Source organism: Mobula birostris, chromosome 2 (genome assembly GCF_030028105.1).
Source record: "Mobula birostris isolate sMobBir1 chromosome 2, sMobBir1.hap1, whole genome shotgun sequence".
Classification (NCBI taxonomy): domain Eukaryota; kingdom Metazoa; phylum Chordata; class Chondrichthyes; order Myliobatiformes; family Myliobatidae; genus Mobula; species Mobula birostris.
Window position 1 is genome coordinate 16,455,979 of NC_092371.1, and position 18,792 is coordinate 16,474,770.

The 18,792-nt window shown below is 54.3% G+C and overlaps 1 protein-coding gene and 1 long non-coding RNA gene across 2 annotated transcripts in view; one reads left to right on the top strand and one right to left on the bottom strand.

Annotated features, from left to right (window-relative positions):
* LOC140184966 (thrombospondin type-1 domain-containing protein 4-like) overlaps nt 1-18,792 on the bottom strand; it is an 80,720-nt gene that overhangs the window by 21,688 nt on the left and 40,240 nt on the right. The window contains 5 exon segments of the mRNA XM_072238209.1: nt 8,229-8,314; nt 8,317-8,395; nt 8,635-8,847; nt 9,404-9,540; nt 15,035-15,137. Of these exon segments, the coding sequence (XP_072094310.1) occupies nt 8,229-8,314; nt 8,317-8,395; nt 8,635-8,847; nt 9,404-9,540; nt 15,035-15,137 (618 nt within the window).
* On the top strand, nt 11,647-14,752 carry LOC140184975 (uncharacterized). Its single transcript, XR_011882480.1, has 3 exons — nt 11,647-11,710; nt 12,308-12,394; nt 14,440-14,752. It is a non-coding gene; the product is annotated as an uncharacterized lncRNA (long non-coding RNA).

The window sequence follows — 18,792 nt, forward strand, 5'->3', positions numbered from 1 at the left end:
GACAGTGGCCACAGCAGCAGGGAGCTGCACTCTCTGTCTGACCTGTATTGCCAAATACATGTGAGAAAACACTCCCAACTCCCTAAACCTTCTCGATATTTTCCTTACAGATAGCGCCACACCATTAATAACATGAATTATACACCATCCAACATGCTCAGGAAGCGCAAAGAGTTAATCATGAGTTAGAACCCAGTTACATCCATCCAACACAAAGCACAGCTTACCTAAAGTAAATAGTTCATGGAGGACTTTTAAACAAACGATAATTAATTCATGTGCACTGTTAGGAGGGCCATCTTCACACATCCTCTGATGATTTTGTATCCGCTTTTGCCAACAAAATGTACAGTTAAACACGGTCCTCCTTTCTCCCGGACACACACCAGCCCTGTGACACCCACTCGCCGTGAGAGGCTTCACAGAGCCGACTGACACCACATGCTTTCGCTCTGGTTAGGCCGGAGTACCAAGGTATCCCGGGCAGAGAGGCAGGTCCCTCTCCTTCACAGTGTGATGGGATGGAGCATCGCTCTGTGTGTGACCCAGGAGTGTGTGATGGGACGGTGTGGAGGGAGCTTCACTCTGTGTCTGACCCCTTTTTTTTTTTCTTTTTTTAACTACAAAATTCTTTATTACAAATGTCGGTGCTATACAATATTTACAAAACCAGTGACTAACATATTTACTACACTACAAACAGACAATACATGTTAAACCAATATATTGCCATCCTCATCAATGATGGCATTTACACCCCGCGGAGCCCAACGGTCCCGGAACATCTCGACGGTCGCCGTGGACTGCGCGTATTCCTTTTCAATGTTCACCCGGGCTCGAACATACCCCCTAAACATAGGTGTAGAGGGAGCTTCACTCTGTGTCTGACCCTGGGAGTGTGTGATGGGACGGTGTAGAGGGAGCTTCACTCTGTGTCTGACCCTTTTTTTTTTTAAACAAAATTCTTTATTACAAATGTCGGTGCTATACAATATTTACAAACCCAGTGAATAACACATTTACTACACTACAAACAGACAATACATGTTAAACCAATATATTGCCATCCTCGTCAATGATGGCATTTACACCCCGCGGAGCCCAACGGTCCCGGAACATCTCGACGGTCGCCGTGGACTGTGCGTATTCCTTTTCAATGTTCACCCGGGCTCGAACATACCCCCTAAACATAGCCAGGCAGTCCGCCCGGGGAGAACCTCCTGCCACCCTTTTCCAGGAGCCACGGATGGCAATTTTCGCCAGCCCCAGGAGCAAGTTGACAAGGACATCCTCATCCCTCTGTGCCCCCCTCCTTACTGGATGACCATATATGAATAGGGTGGGACTGAAATGCAACCAGAAGGCGAGAAGCAGCCCACGCAAATACGCCAAAAGGGGCTGCAGCCTCACACACTCCACGTACATATGGTACACGGTCTCCTCCAGCCCGCAGAAGTGACACGCGGCTGGGAGATCCGTGTACAAACTAAAGAACTTATTGCAGGGCACCGCTTTATGCAGCACCCTCCAGCCGAGATCCCCAAGGTGCATGGGAAGGACTCCCTTGTAGAGGGACTTCCACTGGGGACCCCCCTCACCTCCAGGTGGAAAGACCGACCGCCATGGCGTGTCGGGACGGTGGACAAATGCTAGGAAGTGGAGGGTGTGGAGCAGCAGCCCATAAAGGTACCTCCTGCCTGCATCCCTAAATGGGATTGTGGGTGTTGATGAAAGACGGCTCAAGTTGTGTGGATTCGTCTCTCGGGTAAGGCTGCGGGGCCTGGGCCCGACGAGCAGCTCAGCCCGAGTCGTTCCACACACCTGAGCCGCACTGACATCCGTTGAGACAGGGCAAGGGTCAGCCAGGACCCCGCCCTCTGCCAGAGGAGGGGATTCCTGGCCTGAGGCAACCATGTTCCAGACTCTCAGTAGGTCCTGATAGAAGCCGGGCAGCCTCTGCAAAGCAGCACGGCTGACGCCCGCCGGTGGTAGCTGCATATCTTCGGCAAGACAGCAGCCCCTCCGGAGGAAGAAAGTCGCCAACACGTGCCACCTGGGAGGGTGCTCGGCGTACAGGAATCTCTGCAGCGTCCTGAGGCGGAGAGCCGCCAGTCGTGTGCGTACACACACCAGCGACTGTCCGCCCTCTCCTTCTGGGAGACTCAGAACCGCTGCAGAGACCCAGTGCTTCCTGTTTCCCCAGAAGAAGTCCACTAGCTTCCTCTGCATTCTTGCGACAAAAGGGGCAGGGGGGGCCAAGGTGACCATCCGGTACCACAACATGGAGGCCACCAGCTGGTTTATGACCACCACCCTGCCTCGATAGGAAAGCACCCTGAGAAGGCCTGACCAGCGCCCTAGCCGGGCCATGACCTTTGTCTCCAGGTCCTGCCAGTTCGCCAGCCAGGTCTCCCCAGAAGGACTCAGGTAGACTCCCAGATAGAGAAGACGTCTGGTGCTCCACTCAAAAGCTCTCATCTCCTCCGGCAGGGAGTCCACCTGCCACTGGCCTACTAAGAGTCCGGAACATTTCGCCCAGTTGATCCTGGCGGAGGATGCCGCCGAGAAAACATCTTGGCACTCGCACATCCTCCGCAGGTCACAGGGGTCTGTCATCATGAGGAGTACGTCATCGGCGTAGGCCGAGAGGACGACCCCCATGTCCGGTTCACGCAGAACCAGACCTGTCAGCCTTCGCCGAAGAAGGCCGAGGAATGGCTCGACACAGATCGCATACAGTTGACCGGACATGGGGCACCCTTGACGCACTCCTCTTCGGAAGTGGATAGGTCCTGTCAATGATCCATTAATTTTAACTAGGCACTCTGCGGCAGAGTACAGGAGCCGAACTCGGGCCACAAAGTGTGGTCCGAGCCCAAAAGCCTGCAGGGTGCCCACCAGGAAACTGTGGTCCACCCGGTCAAAAGCCTTCTCCTGGTCAAGAGAAAGAAACGCTGCCGGGGTCCCAGTCTCCTGGAGTAGGTGGATCAGGTCCCGTACTAGGTGGACATTGCCCTGGATGGAGCGGCCCGGGACTGTATAAGATTGGTCAGGATGGACCACCTGTCCAATTACCGAACCCAGACGGTTGGCCATTGCCCGGGCGAAGATCTTGTAGTCCACGCACAAGAGGGAGACCGGCCGCCAGTTCTTTAGCAGGCGGAGGTCTCCCTTCTTGGGCAGTAGGACCACAACAGCTCTCCGCCATGAGAGGGGCATTTCTCCGGTGGCTAGGCTCTCCCCTAGGACAAGGCTGTAATCATCCCCCAGGACATCCCAAAAAGCCTGATAAAACTCAACACTCAGTCCATCCAAACCAGGGGACTTGCCCCTCCGGAGTTGCCGAAGGGCAGTGGACAGCTCCTCCCGAGTCAGGGGGGCATCCAGACGCACTGCGTCCTCTGGGCTGACCTTCGGCAAATCCTCCCAGACCTCATTACACGCCTCCGCATTTGGACGGATCAGGCGAGAATAAGGACCGATAGAATGAACGGACCTCGTTGTTAATTCCATCAGGGTCCGTGATGGAGGAGCCATCGGCAGCCAGCAGCTCCACTAGCTGCTTTTGAACTCCCCGCCACCTTTCCAACGAGTAGAAGAAGGGTGAGCCACGGTCCAAATCCTGCAGCATTTGGATCCGTGACCTCACGTACGCACCTCGGGACTGCTGGAGCTGCAGGTTCCTTAGTGCGTCCTTCTTCTCCTGGTATTCCTGCCACAGCTGTTGGTCTCCAGCGGTCGGACCGAGGCCGGATTCCAGGTCAAGCAACGCTCTCTCAAGCCGCTCAACCTCAGAGCTCCGCCTCTTTGTCGACCCCCTAGTGTACTCCCGACATAAAAACCGGACGTGGGCTTTGCCCACATCCCACCATAGCCGTAGGGAGCAGAAATCTCTCCGCCTCTCCTTCCAGGAGACCCAGAAAGCTCGGAACGAATCCCGAATCGGCTGTCCTCCAGCAGCCGGTTGTTAAAATGCCAGTACCCGGATCCCACCCGAGGGTGTAGTGGAATAAATTCCACCCACACAAGGTGATGATCCGAGCACGACACCGGCCGCATGGAGGACGCCGACACGCGGGAGACGTAGGCCCGAGAGATGTAAATGCGGTCTATCCTGGAACCTCCTTCTCTAGACCTTCTCGAGAAGGCGCTAGAGTTGGGGTGAAGATTCCGCCAGCTGTCCACCAAGTCAAAGGAGCCGACTAGCTCCTTTAACTTTTTTGCCGATGCTGGGTCGCGTTGGAGGCCCGAACGGTCCTCCGCCTCGAGGGTACAATTGAAATCTCCCCCGAGGATGACGCAATCCCCAGGATCGATGGAGCTCAGCAGGGTGGACAGCTGGCAGAATAGGCGCGTCTGCATCACACCGCGCCTGGGAGCATACACATTGATAAAATGCAATGGTACGCCATCCAGGCGCACAACCAGGTGGAGCAGACGGCCGGGCACAACGTCCTGGACTCTTTCAATTACTGGCTGGAAGGTCGGGGCCAACAGGATCGCCACCCCGCTAGAATGGAGCTGAGGTGGCTCATGTAGACCCCGCCCCGCCACTCCAGGAGCCAAGCAGACTCGTCCCCAGGGATGGTATGGATTTCCTGCAGGAAACTCACCGTATACCGCCCATCCCTGAGGGCTGAGAGATTGTTATGCCTGCGAAGAGGACCCCTGCTGCCGTTTACGTTGAGACTAGCTATGGTAAGCTTCATGGCGGGAGCACACTAGGTCTCAGCAGCTGTGCCCATTTCGGTGAGAGCGGAGGCGCCCTCCACCACACTGTCCGGAAAGAAAGCAAGGATACTTTTTGCCTTCCGGGCTCGAGCGGTACCAGCGACACCCTGTGACCCACCATCCCCCGTAGGAGCAAGGCTGCTTCTCCCTCTAATGTCCCTTACTAGGTCATCTAGGAAAGATTTTAGTTGCCGTCTGTCGTTCCCCGCCACCGCATTCCTCTTTCCCTTTCCCTTTCGTCCGAGGATGACTCGCAGGGACCTCACCAGCCTCGGCATGCTGGGCCAGCGTAGCGAGGCTAGTTGAGGCCGGTGCTTGGCACCCTCAGAGGTAAGAATGAAATGCTTAATTTCCTCTACAGGTATCAATGGGGACTTCTCAGGAGGGGTGAGGATGTCCATTATTTCACTATCGAAAGAGTCCCCCTCCAACCCGTCACTGCAGACAGAATCCCCATCGGCCTCCCCGCATGTTCCAAAAGATGGCTGCGCTTGTGACCCATACCGCGCAGCGGGCACCTCGCTCTTACCTGCCCGCTCCACCGTCGCATCAGCCTCATCCACATTTGCGACAGTGGAGGGACAATCCCCAGGGACTCCCTGCAAGTCATTAATTGCTGGGGTCGACGTGCACAGAAAACCGCCCTCCCCAGGGGGCAGGCATAGAGGGGAACCCGGCACCTTTGGTCCAAGGGATTCACAAGCAGCCTGGTGCTGAGAATGAGAGAGCTTTGTCTCGTCTCCTCTTACATTATTTGGTACACTGGCCTCCAGAGAGGCGCTGACTTGTAGGTCCTGGGTGGAGGCCTCCAGGGCTGCCTCATTTGTGCAAACAGGGCTATCACAAGCTATTTGCACAACCACACCATCTTCCCCAGGACTGGTGGCAACATTTGGGGACTCAGGTTTAGAACCAACCCCTACCCGGATTCCCACCCCTTCCTGGGACTCCTCCGCATCTACATCCCCTGCCCTCTTGCGGGAACGTTCCCTTCTCCTCTTCACACCGGAGGAGCACACAGGTGCAGGCTTCACCGATGGGGCGGCGCTCTCTGTTTCCATCGCCCCGTCTGCTTGCACACCTCCCCGAGCCCCACGCTCCACTTCAGGCGAAATGGGCGTGAGCTCTGCAGCCTCAAAGGCCCGCTTCTTACTGTGTTTGGATTTCCCCTTTGCCTTCTTACTCCGCACAGACTCCACCCCGTCCCCCACCTGAACCACAGGGAGAGGAGCAGGGACCGACCCAACCGTAGGGGTAGGGGCAGGGGCAGGGGCAGGGTGAGGGGCTGGGGCAGGATCACGGGCGGGGGCAGGGTCAGATGCAGGCGCAGACGCACGCGCAGGAGTAGGATCAGGGGGAGAGGTAGCTGGGGCACTGGTGCCCGAAATGGGCTCCCTCGGGTTCCGGGCGGCAGGACAGTCCCTCCGAAAGTGCCCCACCCCCCTGCACGCATGGCACCGCGGGCGCTCGGAGCTCCAGTACACCTGATAATCCACTCCCTCGTGCCGGACAGTAAACCGGCCCTCAACATCGTCCTCCCTTTCCAGCTGCATGAATACCTGACGCCGGAAAGAGATTACGGTGCGGAGGGTGCGTCTCTTAAATTTGTGTCGGATGGCAGTGATCTCCGACCTTACTTGCCCTAAACGGGCCAGTGGGGGTAGCAAGTCCTCATTTGGAATGAAAGGCTTAACATGCCCAAGCACGATACGTTGCGTGGGGGCCGTCACCAGCTCCATAGGTAAAAAGATGTTGTCTACCGTGACTCCCCTGCTTAGGGCCCGGTGCACTAGCTCTTCATTCGCCAGATAAAACACCGCCTTTCCGCACTCCTTCTCGGTGGCCAGAATACCACCTTTCCCAACAAGGTCCTCCATTGCCTCCGTACACTTTTCTAGTGTCATTCCAGGGCGCAAAATACATTGCACCCCACGTTCCACCTTCACCGACCGAAAAAGGGCGTTGTCCGAGGCCGGGGAGGCAGCCCGCCCTTGCATAACTCCCCGAAGGCCCGCGACTCCCCGGAGACCGGTCCGGCATGCTGGCGCTCTTTCCAGTCCGAGAATCCTACAGCGGTGCCGGTTAGAAGTCCTGGAACGAGTCGAATAACTGGCCGGGAAAGTTTGCAGTCGACAGTTCCTCGCTGGCTCGACGCCAGGAAAGGCTCCGTCGGACTTGCAGAGACCCAGGCCGGGAGAGGCCGAAACGTCCTTCCAGATGCTTCGGCACCAACACCGGACGAAAATCAGGAAAACAATGGAGGAGGAACGTTGCCCCGCTGTCAATGGGGGGGAGCGACGGCGTTTGCCTCCGGTTTTGGAGCGAACCGGCTTCCTGGCGAGGTGCCAGCGGCCGCAGCTGGGAGCTACGCAGTTAGCAGCCGCCAACAAACCCAGCCCAAACCGGCAGTAAAACTCCACACCGAGTTTCCACACCAGCGCCGTCACTCACTCGGTTGTCCAAGAGACTTTTAGAGCCACCTCCAAAGTATTCCACGAACTTTATCCAGTAGTTTTGCCTCAATTTCTCCAGCTCAGTCGGCACAGCTCCTCTCTGTGTCTGACCCTGGGAGTGTGTGATGGGACGGTGTAGTGGGAGCTTCACTCTGTGTCTGACCCTGGGAGTGTGTGATGGGACAGTGTAGTGGGAGCTTCACTCTGTGTCTGACCCTGGGAGTGTGTGATGGGACGGTGTAGTGGGAGCTTCACTCTGTGTCTGACCTGGGAGTGTGTGATGGGACGGTGTAGAGGGAGCTTCACTCTGTGTCTGACCCTGGGAGTGTGTGATGGGACGGTGTAGTGGGAGCTTCACTCTGTGTCTGACCCTGGGAGTGTGTGATGGGACGGTGTAGTGGGAGCTTCACTCTGTGTCTGACCCAGGAGTGTGTGATGGGATGGTGTGGAGGGAGCTTCACTCTGTGTCCGACCCTGGAAGTGTGTGATGGGACAGTGTAGAGGCAGCTTCACTCTGCGTCTGACCCTGGGAGTGTGTGATGGGACGGTGTAGAGGGAGCTTCACTCTGTGTCTGACCCTGGGAGTGTGTGATGGGACGGTGTAGTGGGAGCTTCACTCTGTGTCTGACCCTGGGAGTGTGTGATGGGACGGTGTAGTGGGAGCTTCACTCTGTGTCTGACCCAGGAGTGTGTGATGGGATGGTGTGGAGGGAGCTTCACTCTGTGTCCGACCCTGGAAGTGTGTGATGGGACAGTGTAGAGGCAGCTTCACTCTGCGTCTGACCCTGGAATGGAGTGTACTCTCCATCTCATGTTCTTAATATTTATTATTTAGGTTTTTTTTTTAAAAATCGCTCCTTGTTTTTTTCTTTTTGTATTTGCAGTTTGTTGCCTTTTGCACTTTGGTTGTTCGTCTGCCCTGTTGGTTGCAGTCTTTGGTTGATTCTATAATGTTTCTTGGATTCACTGAGAAAACAAACCTCAGGGTTGTATATGGTGATGTACATGTTCTTTTATAATAAACTTTGAGCTTTCTCAACTTACATATACGTCCAGGCCCTCGCTGGTGGGTCCCTCGGCATAGAAGGACTCGCCGTTGGTCTCCACGGGCCGCACGTACGTGAACGTGGTCCGGCTGCCTCGTATGTCCCAGGCCGATCAATCGCCCAGTTCCCATTAATGATCGATTCACCGGATTGGCTCCTGAGGGGCTGCAGGATCAGAGACAGCGTTACACTGAGCGGAACCGGCTCGACAGCACCTCCTCACGGTGGCTGCCAGCTACTGTCCTGGGTTCCACCCGAGCCGACTGAACCCCAGCCCCCACCCAGGACAGGAAAAACCCCGGGACCCCTGGAACCCCGTGGCGCTGGGTGAGCCAGTGGGCTGGAAGAGGTCAAACATCTGTGCTCGGCCAGAAAGCCCCAACCACCCACACCCAGCATCTCACCAACTCACCCAGGTAGTTGTGGCTCCGGCCCATTTCAGTCACGTTGATCTTCTTCGCTCCCCTGGGGATCTCGAGGATCTTGTGGTAACCCACGGGGACTTTGGGGTCCTCGAAGGTGCCAAATACCACACGGCAGGTGGATTCGTCGCCACCGCACACTCCACATTTGTCCGGCTTCGTCTCAGAGCCCAGCAACCCATCGCAGCCCGCAGTCTGGGGGGGGGGGGGGAGAATCAGTGAAGGGCGGGTCAGAGGCACTCGCCAGGGTAAGGGGGAAATCACAAATTCATGGGTGGAGTTGAGGGGTGAATTTGGCAGCAGAGCACCAGCCAGAAAAGAGGAGGCACAGATTCAGATCGCAAGAGGCCGGGGGGTTTGGGGGGGGGGGGGGGAGAGGAATCACAGAGATAGTGAAGGGTCGAGGAGCCACGGAGGCTTATAGAGACTGCAGGGGTCAGAGACAGGGAGGGGTGTAGGGGCCAGAGGGGGTTACAGAGACAGGGTAGGGTGTAGGGGCCAGAGGGGTGTCACAGAGACAGGGAGGGATGTAGGGGCCAGAGGGGGTTACAGAGTTAGGGAGGGGTGTAGGGGCCAGAGGGGATTACAGAGTTAGGGAGGGGTGTAGGGGCCAGAGGGGTGTCGCGGGGACAGGGAGGGGTGTAGGGGCTGAAGGAGGGTCAGAGAGACGGGGAGGGGTATCAGAGACAGGGAGGTGCATACGGCCTGGAAGGGTTTGGGTGGGGGAAGTGGGTGGATTCCACTGACTCACCAGACACTGCCCAGCTACACACACAAGGCTGGAGTTGGCCTCACACGGAGTCCCGTCCGACACTCGGTCCGCGTGCCGGACGTAGAAGCGATAACCGACCGGACGACAGTTCAGCTCACAGCGCTGTTCCTTCCGCACTGCAGGGGTAGGGGAGGGGGCAAGGGGACACACAGCGTCACTGCGGGGACCCGCCACTGAACAACTGCTGTCCACAGCACGACGGCCCGGTGCTGAGCCGCTGAGACGGCATTCTGTCGAAGGGCCGAGACCCCAGACAGTCCCACAGAGCGGTGCCCTGCAATAAGTTCTTCAGTTTGTACACGGATCTCCCAGCCGCGTGTCACTTCTGCGGGCTGGAGGAGTCCATGTACCACATGTACATGGAGTGTGTGAGACTGCAGCCCCTTTTTGCATATTTGCGTGGGCTGTTTCTCACCTTCTGGTTGCATTTCAGTCCCACCCTATTTATATACGGTCATCCAGTAAGGAGGGGGGGATGAGGATGTCCTTGTCAACTTGCTCCTGGGGCTGGCGAAAACTGCCATCCGTGGCTCCTGGAAAAGGGTGGGAGGAGGATCTCCCCGGGTGGACTGCCTGGCTACGTTTAGGGGGTACATTTGTGCTCGGGTGAATATTGAAAAGGAACATGTGCAGTCCACGGCGACCACTGGGGTGTTCCGGAACTGTTGGGCTCCACGGCGTGTAAATGCCATCATTGATGAAGATGGTAATATTTTGGTTTAACGTGTATTGTCTGTTTGTAGTGAAGTAAATGTGTTAGTCACTGTTTTTGTACATATTGTATAGCACCGATATTTGTAATAAAGAATTCTGTTTTAAAAAGAAGAGTCCAACGGGTGAATCAGAGAGGACAATTTATCGGGGTTTATTTATCTAGAGAAACAGGCCCTTCTGCATTCGAGCCGCTCTGCACACCAACCCCTGATCTAACCGAGCCTAATCACAGGGCAATTTACAATGACAGTTAACCTACGTCTAATCACAGGGCTATTTACAATGACAATTAACCTACGTCTATGGACTGTGGGCGGAAACCAGGGCGCCAGGAGAAAACCCACACACTCCACGGGGAGAACATACGAACGCCTTACATGGAACGGAACTCTGAACTTCGACACACCAAGCTGTAACAGCGTCACGCTAACCTCTACGTTACCATGGATAGATACGGGGCAAACGATGTTTAGATGCATAACAGCTTGACGCAGTGACTGCCCTGCCCGTGACCTCAGGGACACTGCTGAGAGTCGTGGACACATCACTGGAACCAGCCTCCCCTCCACGGACTCCGTCTACACTTCTCACTGCCTCAGTAAAGCAGCCAGCAGAATCAAAGACCCCACCCACCCCGACATTCTCTCTTCTCCCCTCTCCCATCGGACAGAAGACACAAAAGCTTGAAAGCACAGACCACCAGACTCAAGGACAGATTGTGCCCCAGTGTTATCAGAGTCTTGTACAATAAATCTCACAATCTACCTCACTTTGTCGTTTGTCTGCACTGCACCTTTTCCAGTAACTTTTACACTGTGCTGACGTTGGAGAGGGTACAGAGAAGATTCACTAGAATGATTCCGGGAATGAGAGGGTTAACATATGAGGAACGTTTGTCCGCTCTTGGACTGTATTCCTTGGAGTTTAGAAGAATGAGGGGAGACCTCATAGAAACAGTTCGAATGTTAAAAGGCATGGACAGAGTGGATGTGGCAAAGTTGTTTCCCATGATGGAGGAGTCTGGTACAAGAGGGCATGACTTAAGGATTGAAGGGCGCCCTTTCAGAACAGAAATGCGAAGAAATTTTTTTAGTCAGAGGGTGGTGAATAATGAATTTGTTGCCACGGGCAGTAGTGGAGGCCAAGTCATTGGGTGTATTTAAGGCAGAGATTGATAGATATCTGAGTAGCCAGGGCATCAAAGGTTATGGTGAGAAGGCGGGAGAGTGGGACTAAATAGGAGAAAATGGATCAGCTCATGATAAGATGGCGGAGCAGACTCGATGGGCCGAATGGCCTACTTCTGCTCCTTTGTCTTATGGTCTTCATTCTGCATTGTAATTGTTTTACCTTGTTCCAGCTCAATGCACTGGGTAATCACTTGATCTGTATAAACAGTTTACAAGACACACTGTATCCCTGTACATGTGACAACAATAAACCAATACCAATCTTCAGAACACTTTGTTAAGCCTCCTTTTAAATGTCCCTTCTGTTTCCGCGTTGAGAACGACCCCTGGCAGTTTGTCCAATACAGTAAAGTCGCAGAGACGGGACCAGAGGGGATCACAGGTATGGTGAGGGGTGCAGGGGACGGGGAGGGTCACAAGGAAAGGGAGGGGTATAGGGGCCAGAGGGGATCACAGAGATGGGGAGGGGTTTATGGGCCAGAGGGGGTCACAGAGATGGGGAGGGGTGTAGAAGCTGGAGGGGGTTACAGAGATGGGGAGGGGTTTAGGGTTTGTTAGGGGTTACAGAGAGGGGGAGGGGTTTAGGGGCCAGAGGGGGTCACAGAGATGGGGGTGGGATATTGGGGCCGAGGGGGTCACAGAGCTGGGGAGGGTGTAGGGGCCAGAAGGGGTTACAAAGACGGGGAGGGGTTTAGGGGCTGGAGGGGGTCACAGAGGTGGGGAGGGGTGTAGGCGCCGGTGCCATGTAAAATTAAACTAATGCACACTTGTGAAAGGTGTTTTATGTCAGAATCAATCCACGTTTTTCCAAACGGCCCTCTGATGGAAACAGAGGAGGTTCTGAACTCAGCAATTCTCTGATTCGCATCCAGGCCTGTTGCAGACAAACCTCCCCACCCCCACAGAGTAGTTACAAGTGTTGGGTTCAGGGAAACACATGGCCTTAATATCTCACTTCAGTAAAAATATTTCTCTTTAGTGGAGCAGCGAACAAGTGGAGCCATTCATCACGGCCCTGAGCCTCAGCACGGAGCCGGACAGAAACATGGATCGCGTACAGGCTGGGGTACACAGCGGGGAGACAGGCTCACACCGCCCAGCAGTGAGGGGGCCATCGGGTGGGCAGGAGGGGGCTGTCAGGGAGGGAGAGGCAGCTGATCAATGTACCCACGAGGGAGAGACTGGGGGGGGGAGAGGGGGGGAGGGAGGAGAGGGAGGAGAGGGGGAGAGGGGGGGGAGAGGGGGGGAGAGGGGGGAGAGGGGGGGAGAGGGGGGGAGAGGGGGGAGAGGGGGGAGAGGGGGGAGAGGGGGGAGAGGGGGGAGAGGGAGGAGAGGGAGGAGAGGGAGGAGAGGGGGGAGAGAGGGGAGAGAGGGGAGAGAGGGGAGAGAGGGGAGAGAGGGGAGAGGGAGGAGAGAGGGAGGGGAGGAGTTAGAGTGGGGGAGGAATGGAGGTTTGGGGAGAGAGAGGGGGGAGAGAGGGGGAGAGAGGGGGAGAGGGGGGAGAGGGGGGAGAGGGGGGGAGAGGGGGGGAGAGGGGGGGAGAGGGGGGGAGAGGGGGGGAGAGAGGGGGGAGAGAGGGGGAGAGAGGGGGGAGAGAGGGGGGAGAGAGGGGGGGAGGAGAGAGGGGAGGGGGGGAGGATGAGAGGGGAGGGGGAGGAGAGAGGGGAGGGGAGGAGTTAGAGTGGGGGAGGAATGGAGGTTTGAGGAGAGAGAGGAGGGGGAGAGAGAGGAGGGGGGGAGAGGGGAGAGGGGGGAGAGGGGAGAGGGGGGGAGAGGGGAGAGGGGGGGAGAGGGGAGAGGGGGGGAGAGGGGAGAGGGAGGGAGAGGGAGGAGGGAGGGGGGAGAGGGGGGAGAGGGGGAGAGGGGGGAGAGGGGGGAGAGGGGGGAGAGGGGGGAGAGGGGGGGAGAGGGGGGAGAGGGGGGAGAGGGGGGAGAGGGGGGAGAGGGAAGAGAGGGGAGAGAGGGGAGAGAGGGGAGAGAGGGGAGAGAGGGGAGAGAGGGGAGAGGGAGGAGAGAGGGGAGGGGAGGAGAGAGGGGAGGGGAGGAGTTAGAGTGGGGGAGGAATGGAGGTTTGGGGAGAGAGGAGGGGGAGAGAGAGGGGGAGAGAGGGGGGGAGAGGGGAGGGGGAGGGGGAGGGGAGAGGGGAGAGGGGGAGAGGGGGAGAGGGGGGAGGGGGAGAGGGGAGGGAGGGGGGAGAGGGGGGAGGGGGAGGGGGGGGAGGGGGGGGAGAGGGGGGGAGAGGAGGGGAGAGGAGGGGGAGGAGAGAGGGGAGGGGGAGGAGAGGAGGGGAGGGGGGAGGAGTTAGAGTGGGGGAGGAATGGAGGTTTGAGGAGAGAGAGGAGGGGGAGAGAGAGGAGGGGGAGAGAGAGGAGGGGGGAGAGAGAGGAGGGGGGAGAGAGAGGAGAGGGGGGAGAGAGAGGAGGGGGAGAGAGAGGAGGGGGAGAGAGAGGAGGGGGAGAGAGAGGAGGGGGGAGAGAGAGGAGGGGGGAGAGAGAGGAGGGGGTGAGGAGAGAGAGGAGGGGGGAGAGAGAGGAGGGGGGGAGAGAGAGGAGAGATGGGAGGAGGAGGGATGGAGGGGTGGGGAAAGGGGCAGAGGGGGGGAGAGGGGAGGGGGAGAGGGGAGAGGGGGAGACTCTGGGGAACAGTTCTTACCCCATTAAACCTGTCTAAGCCTCACTCCCCTCATTTCCCTATAACCCTCTCCAGGGAGTATCCATCCCATTATCCCGTGGTGGGGTGGTTGGTTCTCTCAGCCAGGGGTGCTGGCACGATGCCCAGGGACTGGGTGCCTGTGTCACAGAAGCCATGGACTGACAATGGAACGGTGGGGCTGGGAGGTGTACCTGGAGTGTATCCACTGTAATTCCATTCATTTGTTACTGGCCTATTGTTAATCACTAAGGTCAGAGAGCGACTGTGCGATTAACGCACCTCCAAACCCTATTAACCCCTTCCACTCAGAGGAGGATGATTCAGCTATGCACAGTAGTGGCACAGTGATAAACTCAGGCTACCCCTTCACTCCCTGACCCTGGACACAAACCCCCACCCCTTCATCCCTGGATCCTGAACGCTGCATCTAAAATATTTCTCCCATCTTGCTGGTGCCAGATGCTCCAGGCTGGGAGGTTCTCCGGACTGGAATTCAGAGGGAACTCGAACACTGAACCAAACCGATTTAACCCACCAATCCTGATGAAGGAGGTGGAGGCATTGAGGCCGAGGGTGAAGGATGAACCCACTACTCCACGACACTTTACTTGCTCAGCGCTGAACGACCCGTGGCCGTCGTCTCCGTTTCGGGAACTCTGCGGCTCATGTCCTGTGGATGTTTTTTATATTATTGTCTGCACAATTTATTCATGTTTTTTCCCCCACACATTGGATGCATATCTGTCTTTGTGCTTGGGGTTTTTCATGAATTCTATTGCGTTTCTTTGTTTTGTGGCTGCATGCAAGGAGATGAAACTGAAGGTTGTACGTGGTATATGTATTTTGACAGTAAATGAACTTTGAACTGTTTAAGATGTGAACCACTGTGTAAACACACTGTGCCAGGCCAGACATCAAAGGCCATTGCGCCTTTAGAAGTAGCTTAGGGAGAGGATTCTGACCCATCCATGCCAACCTGAGCTCGTCGGTCAGTGTGACAGACTCCACCAACCCTGTCCCCACAACCCTTTTCCCCCGCCGCCGGCACTCTCACCTTCAGTGAACGGCTCCCACTCGTAGTAACGCCCCATGAACGGTTGCGCGTTGAAGCTAGCACACTGCTCTCTCCGAAGGTCCGATATCCCAGAGGGACAAGCCTGCAAAAACAGACAAGGGTGAACAGTTAAACATTTCGTCCTGGACTGGTAACGTCGTGCCTCAGTGTGACAGTTCCCTGAAGGTGGAATCTCATGTGGATAGGGTGGTGAAGAAAGCTTTTGGGATGCTGGCCTTTATAAATCAGAGCATTGAGTATAAGAGTTGGGATGTAATGTTGAAATTATACCGTGGCCAAGTGGTTAAGGCGTTGGTCTAGTGATCTGAAGGTCACTAGTTCGAGCCTCAGCTTAGGCAGCATGTTGTGTCCTTGAGCAAGGCACTTAACCACACATTGCTCTGCAACGACACCGGTACGAAGCTGTATGAGTTCTAGTGCCCTTCCCTTGGACAACATCAGTGGCGTGGAGAGGGGAGACTTGCAGCATGGGCAACTGCTAGTCTGCCATACAACCTTGCCCAGGCCTGCGCCCTGGAAACCTTCCAAGGTGCAAATCCATGGTCTCACGAGACTAATGGATGCTTATATGTACAAGGTATTGGTAAGGCCAAATTTGGAGTATTGTGTACAGTTCTGGTCACCAAATTATAGGAAAGATGTCAACAAAATAGAGAGAGTACAGAGAAGATTTACTAGAATGTTACCTGGGTTTTAGCACCTAAGTTACAGAGAAAGGTTGAACAAGTTGGGTCTTTATTCTTTGGAGCTAGGTTGAGGGGGGACTTGATAGAAGTATTTAAAATTATGAGGGGGATGGATAGAGTTGACGTGGGTAGGCTTTTTCCATTAAGAGTCTTTTTCCAAGAGGACATGGTTTGAGAGTTAGGGGCCAAAAGTTTAGGAGTAACACGAGGGGGAACTTCTTTACTCAGAGAGTGGTATCTGTGTGGAACAAGCTTCCAGTAGAAGTGGTTGAGGCAGGTTCAATATTGTCATTTAAAGAAAAATTGGATAGGTATATAGACAGGAAAGGAATGGAGGGTTATGGGCTGAGTGCAGGTCAGTGGGACTAGGTGAGAGTAGGCGTTCGGCATGGACTAGAAGGTCCAAGATGGCCTGTTTCCGTGCTGTAATCGTTATATGGTTATATGGACAGTTTCCAAAGCTCTGACCACAGGATATTGTGTCACCTGAGGGGGCAGGGGAGGTCACCCTCGGTACTGCCCTTCCCTCAGTACCACCCCTTCTTTTTAAACAAAACTATAAAAGTTTATTTACATCACATTTTTTTTCAATATTCAGTATTTACCAGACAGTATTCAGATTAAAATATGGTTACAACCGTCTATAACACAGTCAATACCCCAGAGGGCCCACTGCTCCTGGACATCCCCCACTGTACCCATTGTGACATGCTCCCTCTCCTGCAGTGTGACCCTCCCTCACTACTGCCCCTCCTATAGTGAGACCCTCCCTCAGTACCACCCCTCCTTAAAGTGAGACCCTCTGTCATTACTGTCCCCCCCTACAGTGAGACCCTCCCTCATTAACTGCCTCTGACGAGAGACACTCCATCGTTCTGCCCCGAGATTTGAACTCGGGGAGAGTTTCTCGAGCTGCAATGGTTCTGTTACAACAATACCCACGAGATTACTGTGAAGGAACATTGAGAGTAAACACGCTGATTCACATCATTCTCACTGAGCTCTGAGCCAGTCAGCAGTATTTGCAATATAGACAGGCCAAGGCTATTAAACAGGAGACTAAGCCACACACAAATATCAGCTTCAAAGAATGATGATAGAATATACAGCGGAGTTAGTGGTAGAGCCAAGTTGTTATTGTATTGTATAAACACAGACAGGAGCGTTGTGTGCAGTCCCACAGTGAGAGCTGATGGTGATGTTTGGGGACGCTGCATCCACTGATAATTCCCACAGCTCTCCACAATGTTCTCTCCATGCCTTCTCAAAGTGACTTCAGCTCCTGGTCGTGTCATAAAAGCACTCGGCCCATCATCCCTGTTGTTTCTCAGAAGAGCTGGCCCACCAGTCTCAGGCCCCTGCTCTTACCTAGGAGCAGAACTAGGCTATTTGGCCCATCAGGTCTGTTCCAGCATTTCATCGTGGCTGACCAATTCTTCCTCTCAGTTCCAATCTCCTGCCCTCTCCCCATAACCCTTCACGTCCTGACTATTCAAGAATCTATCAACCTCCGCCTTAAATATACATAAAGATTTGGCCTCCACAGCTGCCTGTGGCAACAAATTCCACAGATTTGCCTCTCTCTGGCTAAAGAAATTCCTTTTCATCTCCATTCTAAATGGACACCCCTCTATTCTGAGGCTGTGTTCTCTGGTCTTAGACTCTCCCACCATAGGAAACATCCTCTCCACATCCACACTATTGACTCCTTTTACCATTCGATAGGTTTCAATTAGGTCACCCCTTATTCTTCTGAATTCCAGTGAATTCAGGCCCAGAGCCATCAAACACTCTTCACATAACAAGCAGTCTAATCCTGGAATCAATTTCGTGAACCTCCTTTGAACCCTCTCCAGTTTCAGCACATCCGAGGCCCAGAACTGCTCACGATACTCCAAGTGAGGCCTCACCAGAGCTTTATAAAGCCTCAACATTACATCTTTCCTCTTATATTCCAGTCCTCTTGAAGTGAATGTTCACATCACATTTGCCTTCCTAACAACAGACTCAACCAGCAAATTAACCTTTAGGGAATACTACACAAGGACTCTGAAATCACTTAGCGCCTCAGATTTTTGTATTTTCATTTCTTTCAGAAAATAGTCAACCCTTTCATTTTTTTTCTTCCAAAGTGCATGACCATACACTTCCCAACACTATTCCATCTGCTCTCTATTTCCTCAAAACTACCTGCCCCTCCACCTATCATCTTCAAACTTTGCAACAAAGTCATCAATTGCATCATCCAAATCATTGACATGTAACGTAAGAAAAAGATCAGTCCCAACATGAATCCCTGTGGAACACCAGTAGTCTCCGGCAGGCAACCAGAAAAGACTCCCTTTATTCTCACCCTTTGCCTCCTACCAATCAGCTACTGCTTTATCTATGCGACAACCTTTCCTGTAAGCAGCCCCATGTGTGGCACCTTGTCAAACGCCTTCCGAAAATCCAAGTACACAACATCAACCAATTCTCCTTTGTCTATCCTGTTTGTTACTTCTTCAAAAAATTCCAACAGATTTGTTAGGCAAGATTCTCCCTTGAGGAAACCATGCTGACTATGGCCTATTCTGACATGTGCCTACAAGTACCCTGAAACCACATCCTTAACAATCAACTCCAACATCCTTCTAACCACTGAAGTCAGATGAATTGCCCTATAATTTCCTTTCTTCTGTCTCTCTCCTTTCTTGAAGAGTGGAGTGACATTTACAATTTTCCAGTCTTCCAGAACCATTCCAGAATCTAGTGATTCTTGAAAAATCATTGTTAATGCCTCCACGATCTCTTCGGCTACCTCTTTCAGAACCCTGGGGTGTACACCATCTGGTCCAGGTGACTTATCTACCTTCAGAACTTTCAGTTTCCCAAGACATTCTCTCTAGTTATGGTAACTTCACACACTTCATGCTCCCTGACACCTGGAAATCCCACCACACTGCTAGCGTCTCCCACAGTGAAGAGCGATGCAAAATACTTATTCAGTTCATCCGCCATTTCCTTGACCTCCATTACTACCTCATTTTCCAGTGATCTGATATCCACTCT